This window comes from Phaethon lepturus, unplaced genomic scaffold (genome assembly GCF_000687285.1).
Source record: "Phaethon lepturus isolate BGI_N335 unplaced genomic scaffold, ASM68728v1 Scaffold25719, whole genome shotgun sequence".
NCBI lineage: Eukaryota > Metazoa > Chordata > Aves > Phaethontiformes > Phaethontidae > Phaethon > Phaethon lepturus.
The window spans coordinates 1-14,006 of record NW_010563161.1 but is presented as its reverse complement, the minus strand read 5'-3'; the positions used below and the strand labels follow the sequence as shown (position 1 = coordinate 14,006).

At 42.5% G+C, this 14,006-nt stretch overlaps 1 protein-coding gene across 1 annotated transcript; it reads right to left on the bottom strand.

Moving 5' to 3' along the window:
• Nucleotides 1-809: 809 nt before the first annotated feature.
• FAXC (failed axon connections homolog (Drosophila)) lies at nucleotides 810-13,778 on the bottom strand (the record flags this gene model as incomplete). The annotated part of the gene is made up of 3 exons (XM_010294507.1): nucleotides 810-1,027; nucleotides 7,965-8,161; nucleotides 13,643-13,778. Coding segments are annotated over 3 exons (551 nt in total), but the record flags the coding sequence as incomplete, so codon positions are not given.
• Nucleotides 13,779-14,006: the final 228 nt, after the last annotated feature.

Here is a 14,006-nt window from a genome sequence, read left to right as displayed (position 1 = left end):
TACCATCTCTCTTCGTTCCTTGCACAAGAGAGACACAAGCTCAAGGGAAGCGACAATCTGCCCCAAACCAATTCCTCAAAATGCAAATTTTACATAGAAGCACAATGTGGTTAGCTCTCAGCAGACTGCAAGGCGAGAAACACAGCTGTAGACAGCTCTGGTGCAGATTTCAGCCTGAGCTACATAACAGAAATGGGGCTCCTGTGGTTCTAGCTAAGTGAGGTCAACTTTAAGACTAATCCTACAACAACCAAGAATCCTAATACCATCTGTTTTTACAACACAGACCCATCTCCTACTAGCAGGTTTGAATAAAGCTGCTAACACCAACCAAATACAACAAAGTCCAGCTCACCAAAATAACATTTGCAAAGGGTTTTCAAATGGCAGCCTCATAACGATCTATCAAACAGCTATGAGTCCCATGAAGAAAAAATGAGACCCTCCAAAACAGAAGTAGAATGTTTGCAGAACTAAACACTACATTTTCCTAAATTCACATAGCAAAATGCTCTTCCAAAACTACAAGCCATGTTCTGCTCCTCTAGATACACACACCCAATGCCCAGAGAAGAAAGCCACTTACCCCTCTAGAGACACAATTTGGTAGCAAACAGCAGGGGAAGAAACACTGTTCCTGCCAGAGCGAGGGCAGCACTGAATGACAACAGCAGTGCAGACCCTACCTACTGGCAAAATGAGACTATTTGTGTACGCAACCAAGCTGCCAGGAAGCGTGTGCAGTCGATTTCATCCTGTGGACAGCGGGCTGTGAAAAAACAGAACACGCGTAACTCGCTGTACATTACCCAGGAGGCCTGCTAGAGTCCGCATGTCCTTCTCCATCAGCGTGTACATCTCCTCCTCCGAGAAGCGGCCAATGCCATGGCCGTACATTTCCCGCTTCACGATCCCTTTGGTCAGATGGCAGAGGATCCACTTCAGCAAGTCGCTGAAGGGGCCGAAGAGTGAAACCATCTTTTGTGTCTCATGAAGATTTTCCACCCACTGGCAATAAGCTAACGTCCTAGAAGGATGTGAAAATAAGTTATAGCAGTGCAATAACCAGACATCCCATCACCACCCTGCAAAGGATCACACGAAGGTTAGGCAGCGAGCTTTGACGCTGAGTGCTCCCTGCCCTGATGGAGAGGTAGTTTCCAGTAAATAGTAGACCCAGATGCAACTCAGGGTGACAGCAGAGAAAAATGACTTTGCAGTGCTTACGCAGACTGCCCAGTGGTTATTCTCTCAGTAAATCATGACTCACTTCATGATAAAATGAGATTCACACTGAAGTAAAAATTAAAAGCTGCAGAATTCTGCAGAACTCACTAACAAAATGCTGTGCCAAAAGTACCAAAAGGATTTATTAACTAAAGATGACTGACTGCACAGAACTGGGGAAAACAACAAACAGACCACAAAGAAACCACTCCCACCAACCTGTTCTCCTTGCTTTCTATACTGCTGAAACTTAGCAAAGCAGTAACTTTGCCCCAACGTAAATATTGTAGCAGTCATTTTTCAGAAGATCTCTGCTCTCCTCAGAAACTAACAATGACACAATCTGTTAAAAATAAAATTTAAAAAATTAAGGGGTGGTGGTTATTGGGTTAGTTTTTTTCCTGTACTTTCTCCTCTCTTCAAAATGTTGATTTTATGAGACACGCATTTCTAAAGGACTCTGTTGTATTTCAGCTTTATTGAATGGCAAACATATTATTGTGAAAGGTCTTTTTATAAAAATTTGTCCTACCAGGTGAAATTTTTGTTTCCTACATTAATTTTTGTTCTTTACTAATATTGTAGGCAAACAAAAAATCAATTTGTTGCTGTCACTACTCAAGAAACTTATGAAAAAAAGAAACATTAACTTTTTTAATATCTAGCATCTTCTGACATTACGACGAAACCAAAAAGACCATATGACTTTTGTCACCAAGTTTACAGGATGTTGGAAAAAGGGCTAAAGACACCTCAAAGTAGACACGACAAACATATGAAGCCAACAGGGTCTCAGAAACACTGGGAATTGATACCCATATTCCATTATGTTTGTAGTAATTCCCAAACTGAAAAATCTAAAAGTGCATTTACGTATTTGAGATCATATGAAAACAGGCTCATGGAGACATGATAAACTACTGATGCTAGACTGAAAAGTTGAAATACCCAAAGTTGCAAGTTCATGTACGAAATGATATTAAATATTAACTAATTAACTAATCAAATGTTCCCATTTCCAATATGATCAGAACTCAATTTTTTTTTTGTTTGGAATATGACTTCAGTATCATCATTGTACATATTTCTAGTTGCACATAATTTCCTTAGCACTGATATGGGTCGCCTAAGTCAAGAAAGAAAAAAAAAACAAACAAAGCAGTATCTCCTGGAGAACTACTGTGAATTTTTTTTTTAACATACATTTTATCAGACTCCTGTATGTCAGGAGCAGAAGTTGAATTCAGCACTACCGTCAGAGAACAACTATGTTTACACCATGAAACACAAAGTGAAAGACAAATATTTTGCGTAACACCTGAAGAAAAAAAAAATCCACTCACAGCTCAAATTTAGAATGCTCCCAACAGAGTGGGTGAAAGACTTTTTAACCCTGTTACAAATTGTACACTGTAAGACAATGCTTTCTGCTCAAATTGACTTCATTGACTTCATTGAAGTCAGTAACAGTGAGGCATATGCAGGTTTTGCTGCAAATGCATGAACATTGAGGAACAAAAACACACCTGCTATGTTTCTGATGGCTTTTATCCTCAACAGATTTCTCCACAACCTCTTGCACTGTATTAATGAGACAAAAGCGTCCCGCTGACATTTCACATGCTTTAGCACCACTCTTCGAACTGCGGTGTTCTGCACTAGCTTTGTTTTTCAAAATGGATGGATCAACTCAAGTCATTGTGCTGCTTTCAGCACAGCATAGTTCGAAACAAAGCCAAATTTAGTGAGAGGCACCACTACAGAAGGGGCAACATGAAGCCAGCGAGCACAGGAGTAAACAGCTACTGAAACTCCAGAAGTCTTCATTTTGGCTAGAAGATGCGGTGCAGAACTGCCTTGCTCCAGGAACAAAGGATTTAAGAAGGATGGAAAGAAGACTGGGAAAGGACGAGGTTCCTTGGGCAGATACAGCTCTGAATAAGAAGAAAAGTTCTGGTCTTGATGCGAACACTGGGAAATAATTACAAGTACTATCTATAGCTGTAAGTTATTATTTGTATTATTTACTTGAATAAGCTACGAAAAACCTGCTCTCTGAGAGCACTGCTGCAAAGACCCTCCTTCCCCAGCATGGACCTGATCAGCTTCAGCCAGCAACTCTGCACCACAACTTAGTTGCTTTAGGACAACAGGTCTCGCCACAGAGAGGGACAAGAAGAAAAAGAAGACAAAACAGAACAGAAAAAGAAGAGAGGAGACTCTGTGGCAGAATTTTTTTAAAAGTCACGCCAGTTGCGCAAGACTAACTCAGCCCTATGGACTTGCCATCACTATTGGTCACTGTAACCACACCAGCGAGCTGGCACTGCACCAAGAATCATCAACCATGTCCAGGATGGCTTTAATTTCATGAGACAGGATGAACAATGTTTCCCACAAAGCTAATTAGACTATACTTTAAAGCAAAAATACATTTCCCTAGCGCTCACTTGCTTGCTGTGGTGGAGAAGGTCTTTGGGTCTGGAAGAGGCAGAGATCAGATGAAGTGTTTAACGATCAGGACAGCAACACAGGAAGAGCAAAATTTAGGATTTAGGTAATCTGACTTAGGGTAATCTGAAGACATCTGCTTGTCACTTTGAATGAGTAAAGTTGTCACATATCCCAAACCTCAAATTTACATGGGCAATGAAGGCAGCTAAATAGACAACCACAGAGTTTACTTCTAAGATTTTATGGTTCTGAACACGCAAAAACAAAGAAAAAAGTAGGCTCAGATTCAGAGACAGTTAAAAGCACTTTTAAAACTGGCTTTAAAAGCACTTTGTTAAAAGAATCCTATTCAAAGGTTCATTAATCTGTGCTTCCTACCAAAACATGCTCCTCTGCATTTAATCCCATCCATCATCCCTCTGCTCAGACTACACTGCTGGGAGTAATATCAACATTACAAAAGGTAAGGAAATGCCAGAAATCAAGTAGTCTACATAAGCTACTTCAGCATAACTACACATTTTAAATTGCAGTTAGTATTTATAGGGCAACACAATTATTTTAAATATTGGCCTGAACTGAGCATTTTGGGAAACATTAACATTCCCATTTGTGCCAGCACATCTGTACAAATCGTAAGAGTATAAATAAAACAATCACGCATTAAAGAGCAATGCTGTGGGGATGAAGCAAGTCTGAAGTCTAAATGTAACAGCAGCTTTGGCCTCAATACATAAATCAGGAGCGGAGACGGAGAAGTGACTCATCAACAGCGGCTTGCCTGATTATCCCCAAACTGTCTGAACATGAAGGCAAGGGGGAAGTGTTCACAAGGATGTGAACTGGGGGTTATTTTTCCTATCTGAACCTGTGCAGAGTGGAATTTCTTGATATACAAAAGGATTATAATGAATTAATTCCACAATCAGCTGTAGAAATCCCACCTGCTGTGCAACTTTCCCAGAGCAACTGGCTTTGAAGCTGCCAGTGGCATTCAAGCCTCATCATTGTTAATAGCAGGAGAGACATCGCTCTTATAATTGGTTTTATGTATTTAAACATATATTATAAAAATATTTTATGTTTAATACATGGCACATCCGAATACCAAACAAAGTCAGACTCATCTGTATTCTCATACTATGTTTTTCCTGTACTTCAAGCACTCATCACATACACGATGTTTACATGGTCTCCTTGAAAGACAAAGCAAGAAATGTGTGAAATATATGTATGTGTGTGTATATATACACAGCCCCTTACAAATCACTAAAGTTGTGCTTGACAATACAGCTAAACTAATAGGTTAGTTTGGTTAAGCTGCATATTCAAGGCTTTAGGTTCTCACTAAGCACATTAGTGTCACCAACTCAATCTCACTGAGATCCCTCTCCTGAGATTAAAGTGCCAAAAAGCACCTCGCAGCAACTGCTAGCCTTCTAGGCACCAGGAGCTGCCTGGCTTGAATGCCAGCAGTGCCACCGAGCTCAGGATGCCAGCACCAGAAGAACATGAGAATCTGACACCCTCCAGCCCATCTTACACAGAGGTCTGATCCCATGAACGTGCTGCAGATACACCAAAAATTCAATGCATTCTGAAGATGGCTGTGGGTGTCCCGCGGGTCTCTGAGGGCCCACGGGTAGCTGCAGGCAGTGGCGGTGACCCAAGGCAAACGTTCAGCAGATGACAGAGGTCTGCACTGGATCCAGGACCTGGGGCAAGAGCCACAAAATATGTCCTCTCCCATCTCTTCTCTGCTGACTTGGCCCAACACCCATTCAGGTTAGCAGGCTTTTTTTCTTTTGCCAACTTAAACATGGCAAAAGCCTAATAGTTATGGCATTCCCCAGGGACAGGAGCTCCAGTGCCAGACCCAAATCAGTTTTGTGCCTCTCGGAGATACACTCTAATCCTGGCAACAAAATAGGAACACTCACTCGCTTGCTGTCTTTCTGCCTGATCCCTGCTAGGAATCGCAGCCTGGGGTGGAGGCAGAGTGTCTAGGGCTGAGGTTCACCACAGTCCTGCACTGCTCTCAACTCCAGCCAGAGCAACAATTTCCACCTCTAAGAGACACTAATTGGTGAAGATGAGCAATTACCTCAGCAAAAGCAAAATGGCTCAGGAGGAGATGCTGAGCACCCACCAGGATTAGCTCCATCCAGAGACAGCACACCACAGGATGTACTTTGCTGCTTTGTTCGATAGATGTACTACAGTGTTACTTATTTATGATGAAACTACTTTGCAAGCTGCTGGCAATGAAACGGTATGAATCACCTTTTATATCACTGCTTTGGAGGCTTGATTTTATAACCTTATTCTGCAGAAAGGCGATCACTGTTAGAAATTCCTTACCATGGAACTTGAAGACACCATGAACAAATCCTAACTTTCTGGTGGGAAGTGGACAGGTTCAAGGACCTATGTCAAGAGATCCCACAACCACAGATGCAGTGCCGTCAGGGAGAAAGGCGGTCCTACACAGCTAAAGCCCGATTTTAGTTTAGCGTAACTGCAGGATGGTCGAAGTTATTATCCAGGAATTACAGCAGCACAACTGTGATGCCTCATAGCTCAGGCTTTGCCTAGTACAGAGAACTGGCATGGTGTAACCTCACCAACATAGCAAGCCTCTGGTACAACCACACAGCAGGGACATACAATAAGACCTACAGTTGGATGTTCTACTACACTGCAGCAAAAATACTAGCATGCCTGCCCATGTTTTAGCATGACTAAACAGGGCAGGCAACAGGGATATACAGCCAGGCACACACTCCTCTATTCTTACTTGGGTCTAGCTTCGTCCACCCATTTCAATGCCACCTCCCTGGGTTAGCACCTGAATTTGCAATACCTGTCCCTATGCTCCCCTCTGTCATGACCAGCAGTGCCAAGCCAGCCCAGAGGGAGCCTGGATGAACAGACAACAGCTTCACAGCGGAAAGCACGATTTGTAATTGAGACACTACAGCCATTTGACATCAGTAATGATATACTTGAAGCAGTTAAGTCTATGGACCACAAAACAACCAACACTAAAGCAAGGAGATGGAGCATTAGGAGATTAAAAGGCCTGATCTCCCCTTTGGCAGCTACTGTAATTGCGGGGGGGGGGGAACAAAACGGAACAAAACAAAAATCACATTTGCAGGCCACCTGAGTCAGATTTTTGAGGCTGCAGATAGGTATAACTGGCGAAGGTCACACTTCATGGAAGGCTGGGATTACATTTCTAAACCACATCATTTAAATCTGCCTACCGAATGCTAAATTTGTTCCCAGGAAACACTAAAAATTATTTGAAGAACTACATGTATGCATGTTGCTATTCATCTTCAATCACAAGGTGAAAAGAAAAAGTAGGTAAATGCATTCAATTTTCATCACACCTTTTTTGGAGAAAAAAAGGCAACGTGAATGCAACACTTACTACAGCAAGGACTTAAATGCATGCTAGAAAGCAAACTATTGGGAAAAAGCCTTGTGCCTGCTTACGCAGTCAATGCAGCATTCCAAGATGCCATGTCCACCTGCTACTTCTATGAATCCAGACTGAAAAGGGCACTTGGAAAAAGGACTGAAATGTAAAGTGGGGAGGAAAATCACAGGTGTTATTTTCAAAGGTGTCAGTAAAATGCATAAACTACCAGCAATGTTGTATTTGTGTTTTCCATTCATATACTTACTACAGCTTCTCAGGATACTGTGACTAATACTGCATCCTATCAACTGGCAGTGTCGCCAGCAATACATATTAACAGGAGTATCCTGGGTTGCAGGAAAGGCAGTAATTCATATTGTAATCACAGGCACAGATAATTAAAATCAGTAACTGTAAGAACACAATATTCTGGATTCACTCCAAACGCTGAATTGCGAATTGTGTCCCCTGGCTGTCTGTCCCCCCAAACCACAAACGTATTCAGGCATGTTGATTTTTTTTGTCTTTATTAACAAGGCTGTTTCTATACAGAGGTCATACGAAGCAGGGCGGAGGAACAGGCCACTGCTGCTGCCTTCTGCAAAGCCGCAGGCAAAGGGCCTGACGCCTTACCTTGCCGGCAAGACACTACAACTCTCAGGGGAGTTACCCCCGGCTCCTACTAGCGTACGCAGAAAGAAACAACAGGTTTATATGGTAAAGAGAGCTGCGAAATTAGTAATTGGGTACCCAAGCTTTCTGCAAGAGAAAATAAGCATTCAGGTCCAGGCACGAGCACATAGGCAGATCCAACAGCATTAAGAACACAGCCAGCTTCACCATGAAAGCTTACCAGTAGAAGTGCTCCTCCACCATTTTTGTCACTGCTCTGGAAACAGCTCTTTCATGTGGACCAAGGTGTTTGTTTAAATTCACTCCAAGTTTCTCTTCCAAAAAGTCAATAATGAACTCAGTGCCAGATACTTTCTTGTGATTGTATTCAATCCAGGGCATTTTCCCTTGAGGGGAAAGTTTTCCATCAAAATAGTTCTAAGGAAAAAAAAAAAAGCAAGTAAACAAACAAATGTACAGTCAAAAAAGGCCCTTCAGGTTCTGTCTCAACGAGAATAAATCTTTTAAAATATTTTTCTGTTTTTAAAGGCATCATTATCCAACAAACTTTAAAAAAAAACTTAATACTCTAGACTAGTGGTAGCTGTTTTATCAGAGCAACAGCTTTACCCTATTCTGACAATTCAGATAGAATTATTTCCAAGGTGTATTTCCAATTATTAACAAGGTGTTATACACTTTTATGCAGGATGCCACGTGATGTAATATTATTTAAATACCCACGTTATTTAAGGGTTAGAGATTCTCAGATCTCTCATAAGGCTGGGTCCATTATTCTAAACAAGTTTTGAGTGACAGGACTGACACTTGAATTTGGCTCTTGCACAGAGCAGCATTTTTCACGTAAAAGTACTTTATAAAGATTAATTCACTACCTATCTCAGACAGCTGCATTACCTCCAAGGATAAAACACACACAGTCACAAGCGTATAATGAAAGGCATATCATTCCTTCACTGGGCGGGAAGGAAATCTGCCTTTACATATGCTTCTGCAACTTCCTAACTTAACGATCTCATACATTTACAGACACACTTGTTACACTTGGGTCTCCAAAAGCCCGGCACCAGTACAGCACTAGTGCATCACTGAATACCGGTATATCTGCTCAGCACAGCACTCATGCAGAAGCAGCAACGTGTTTTCCCCATTTTACAGTTGGAGGTGAAACACAGAGATTAGAGCATTTATGTCTCATCTGACAAACACGAGAGCAATTGTTGGCTTTCAAAACATGATCAGACATTTGACTTCAATTCTCTCTTACTTCTGAAGGCTGAGACACAAGGCAGAACTTTCTTCCTTTCTTGTGACTCCCATCCTCATGCTCCGTTATTTAATGAATGAAAAATCCTAGCTCAGAAAGCCAAACCATAAAGGCTCACAATAACGGCTGTGCACTCGGTCTCCAGCAGTCACTCTGAGCATTTCAGGATCTAGCTGCTAGAGGTTTAGGGTTAGCAGTTCTGGACTGACCTGTTTGGTCTCAGGTATTTACCCCTCTTGAATCCACTACAGATGGATTAAGGTCCTCTTGCAGCAAGGAGCGTGTACACCAGAACGCGCCTCCAGCTCAGTCTGAAAGCACAGTATCCTGGCTACCGCTCAAAACGCGGACGCGCAAAGCACCACGAACGCGCGGCCATTCCCGGAGGCTCTTCCCTTGTGGATGAAAACACACAAAACGGGTAACACTGCTGGGAAAACAATGCCTTCTGGCTGTAGCCTTTTCTGGGATTTCTGCCCCCAAAAATAGCATGGTAGGGACATGGGATTACATGTCTCATCTACTGCATCCTTGCATGGGTGAATAAAGCAACTGAATCCACCCCTCTTGCACGTGTGAGTGACATGGCGGTTATTACTCTGGTCCATGGGAGAAACTCTGAAAACTGCTGAACACCTGAAACTGAAAAAGCACTGCCCCATCCTTCCACCTTCCAGACCTTTCCTTCATCAAAAAGGCTCTTTCAGCACTCAGACTGATAGGTTTCCAATGAGTTTTCGTTATGAATTTTCTACAGAATCATAAGCTTTTTCTGGAACTACACAGTGTGTCTATATGGCACTGAGAATTGCTGGCTTCATCTTTGTTAGGCCCTTTCAGTGTGAGATTTCTCTTCTTGTGCATAAACACTGATGCTTTGCAGAAGCTACTGGATTGAATTATTACATATTGCAATTACTGTAATCCACATCACTCGCAAGCCAGAAAAAAAGCAAGTTATTATTCAACTGCACATTTCTTCAAGCACGCATATATATCATACATAAAGACACTGCATAAAAATTTGTTAGTACTGCACCCTGAAAAACACAAATGAGAGATAAATTTCCTACACGAAAGTTGGTTTACCTAAACTTAAAAAAGCCTTCTCAGGATTTTCATGTTTCATTACATACAGTTTATCAAACAAAATAAGAAACGTCTTTCAATGACCTGAGAAAACCTTAGTCTCTTGACAAATCTGTTATACTGTTCTTGCATCCACTGTTCTCAAACAAGTATTTTTAGGCTTGAAATCTAAGAATCCTTATGGCTGTTACTAATTGCCATCAAATATTTATGAATTTTCCACTTAAAAATTGTTCCAGCTGCAAAGCAGGGAAATGCTATGGTATTATCACTTAAAAAAAACCAAAAACAACCACACAAAACATCCCCTCATACCTCATAGCACATTTAACCAAACTGCAGCCTGCAGAGCAACAATAACAAGAGGTCCCCAGAATCTCATTTATAGAGGAATTTATAAACAGAATGGCATAGGGCACTTCTGGGGTAATTTTATAGTACTATCCAGAAGAAATTAGGTTCCACATTTTCAATTACTGCTGCTTATGCTTTTACTTTTACCTATGTATCCTCCCAAGGAGGCCACCATCTTCACAGACCTGGCATGAAAACAGAATGTTTCTGCTGTGCTAATGACTTACCAGATTACATAAACACTCAGCTCTTCATATTCATGAGGGAATCAAGAAATAGCCAAAAGATCTCCACAAGCACATAGAATGGGCTCTTTCAAAACAAGTTTTATCAAGAACAGCATCAAACATTTTGAAAAAACAGCTACGTACTATGACATTTCAGCTGGGATGGGGCTGCCCAAATTATTTTTGACGGGAGAACTCGCACCTAGAAAGGCAGCTTCAGGAAAACGTAAGCACATGACAAGAGCACATCTGTTGGGAGAAACTCAGTTGAGAGTAACGCAGGAATGTGTCACCCAATTCCACTTCTCACAGGCCATTAAAGCATGTTGTGTAACACACAGCACGTTACTCCATAGTCTGATGCATTGTAATAAAGTATAAACACAAGGAATCGAAAGAGTAAAAGCAGTCTGACCACCCCGCTGACTTTTCTTCACCCTGTTTCACAACCATCCCTCCACAGCAGCCGCTCCCAGGGAAGGTGATGACCACTGCAAGTCTCCAGTGGCAAGCCCAGGCACCAGCTGCCATCCAGAGTGCCACCACTTCTCCATCGTGGCCCCTGCGGGCGCGCAGGGAAGTGAGGTGTTTCCTCCTGCATCTGGTCGTACACCCTATACACACTGGGGGGGTGTATACCCCCCGCTGGGGAGGGGGGACCATCAGATGTCTCTGTCACCTATGGCGTCCTACAAGTAACATAGCCACGAGGGAAAAAAATAGACGTCTCCAGGTAGTCTGAGTATAGCAAACTTTGTAACTACAGCTGAGAACGGCGCTGCCTGCTGGGTCTCCTCCTGCCACCTCCTGCTCTCCTACCACTTAACCCCACGGTGGCATTCGTACCTTCCTCCGCCCGCCAAACACAGCACTGTACTCCTAACACAAAGACAAAAAGAGAATCTGCCTCTTCCGGAAAAAAAGCTGCATCCTCAGCTCACAAGCTTAGCTCCACCAAACTTACCTCTAAAACCCTACATAGGGTTGGTAACCCCACAAACACCGTAAGCCTGTATACGCCAGCATGGCTAAAAGCAGAAACCTGGCATTCCCAGCACACATGGGACCCACTCCTGCAGCGTGGAACATGTGGGGAACCGAGCTGGGTTAAAACCAAATAAACTAAACCTTCATGGCTCCAGCTAGGCCAGCTCTGGCCCAGCCTGATCTGGCACAGAAAAGCTTGTGCAGGAAGGGACAAGAGGGAGCCGCTGAAGGTAGGACTGTTGCTTCCGGTGGTCCGGCTGACCTATGCCAGCATAGTGTGCTCACACCTAGCGAATGGGGATAGAGAGAGAGATGCAACACCAAAAAGCAATGCTGACCTTCAGTACAGAAAATAGAGAGGGGAGCATAACCCTCTGTAAATCCCCCTCTCTGAAAAGCTGGTTGACTCACTTCTACTCAGCATGAGCTATCTAAACAACTCCAACCTGAATCACATAAATGCGCAGTGTTATCTTTTAGAAGTGACCGTATCCAGCAACAACCATCTTTTATACTGCAGCTTGCTTTAACTACTCTCCAACAGAGCAACTTTGATCATCACAAACCTCTGAAATACATCAACTCCCATTAGAAAAAACACAGATCTCATCAAAATATTTTTCCCTTCAAACATGCAATTTTGACCCAAACTACTCTAAGTGGAGAAGCAATGTGCACTAAGTGCTCCTGCTCCAATGACACGTTCAAACTTCAGTATCTTGCAGGTTCTGTAAACCTAAGTGAGGAAAATACATCCCACAGGATGGAAATCTCCCTCTTTAATGCTCTGCAGTATATGATTGAAGTACCATTAAATCTCAAGATAATGAACATTAAACTCAAGGTTTTAAAGACTTAAGTAAAATGTAGTAATTTGGTTTTCTTTCACTTCCAACGTAGAGTTTAATCGCATCCTAACGAATAAATATCAGCCACAAACGTGTAAAAAAACCAATATTGTAATATGGTTGTTTTCTCTCTGTAAAACACAGGACATAAACTGAACGTTCTTCCTAACACCTTGGCATGCAGCAGTAAAAAGTGACTTCAACCCATGTGGGGTGAGCATGCAACTTACCCACAGCTCAGTCTCTTTGAGACAAAGAAAGATGCCAAATTTACATCACTGGGGGGAGGGGGGCGAGAAGAAGAAACACATTTCTTCTACCTAAGATCCTTGTTATCTTTATCACCACAGTTGTATCATCTTAAATGCACTCAACGCTTTACAAAAACAGAAAAGAAACCCCATCCCGTGTTTCAAAGAGCTTGCATGCTGTACAGCTTGCTGACACAACAAGATGCACGCCAGACTCATGGCGTCACAACTAAACCTTCACGCTAACAGGCAAAATTGCTAGATTCAAATTTCTCTCTCCTGGCTTTCATTCACTGGAGTAGCTCAGGCTTTGTCCCTTGCAGGAAGATGGCATGGGATGCACACAGACACAATTAAGGAGCAGTATTCATGACGTCTAAAAGCAATCCTGTCTTCCTTCACCGGAGAAGCACCAGCGATAGAAGGTGAAGCAAAAGGCAAGCACATCTTCCCGGGAGAGCTCCAGAGAGAAACCCTCCGTGAAAATAAGCTGCATCTGCCTAATCTTGATCTCTTCGGCGTGGTGAAATTCAAAGATGTTACGCTTTAGTTCTGGCATGTTATTTAGCATTATATAAACTCCAGACTACTCTCCCACTAAAGCATTTCCAGCCAAGATAGCTTCTCACATAAATTCAGCTTTGCCAATTAAATCTAGAGCTGTTCCAGACCCATGTTATTCAAGTCATATCTTTAAAGGCTATAAACCAAATTTAACTGGAGTCATAAAAGTGCTGGTGTACCCACCTACTTGTAGGTGTTTGTTTACATCTCCCTAGGTGAGACAGATTGAGGGGGAAGAGAGACAGGATGCCTATTTGACACTGCATGCAATTTTAGTCAGCTGCAAGGTAAAGGAAAACTGCATAATGTACCTGGTATGGTAAATCGGCCATCCTCAGGTAAGTTTCCATTTTCAGACAGAAGGGAGATAAACTTGGAACACCATTGCTAGGCCTTGAAAACTGATGCAGTATGATAGCATCTTTCGAATCAAGCTCTTGCTCTTTCCTGTCAAAAACAAAATAGAATTAAAAAAAAAACCAAACAAACGGACAGGCACACGATACACATCAGCACGTTAAATACACAAAGGAGAAATCCTGGCCGAAGCAACGCCGCGGACCACTAAGGGACTACTGCAGGTCTTTGATACACGGGATGCAGAGCCAGGGAGCAGCGCTCGGGCGGCAGGCTGGGCTCAGCCTGCACCCGAGAGGGGTAAAGAATATTTAAAAA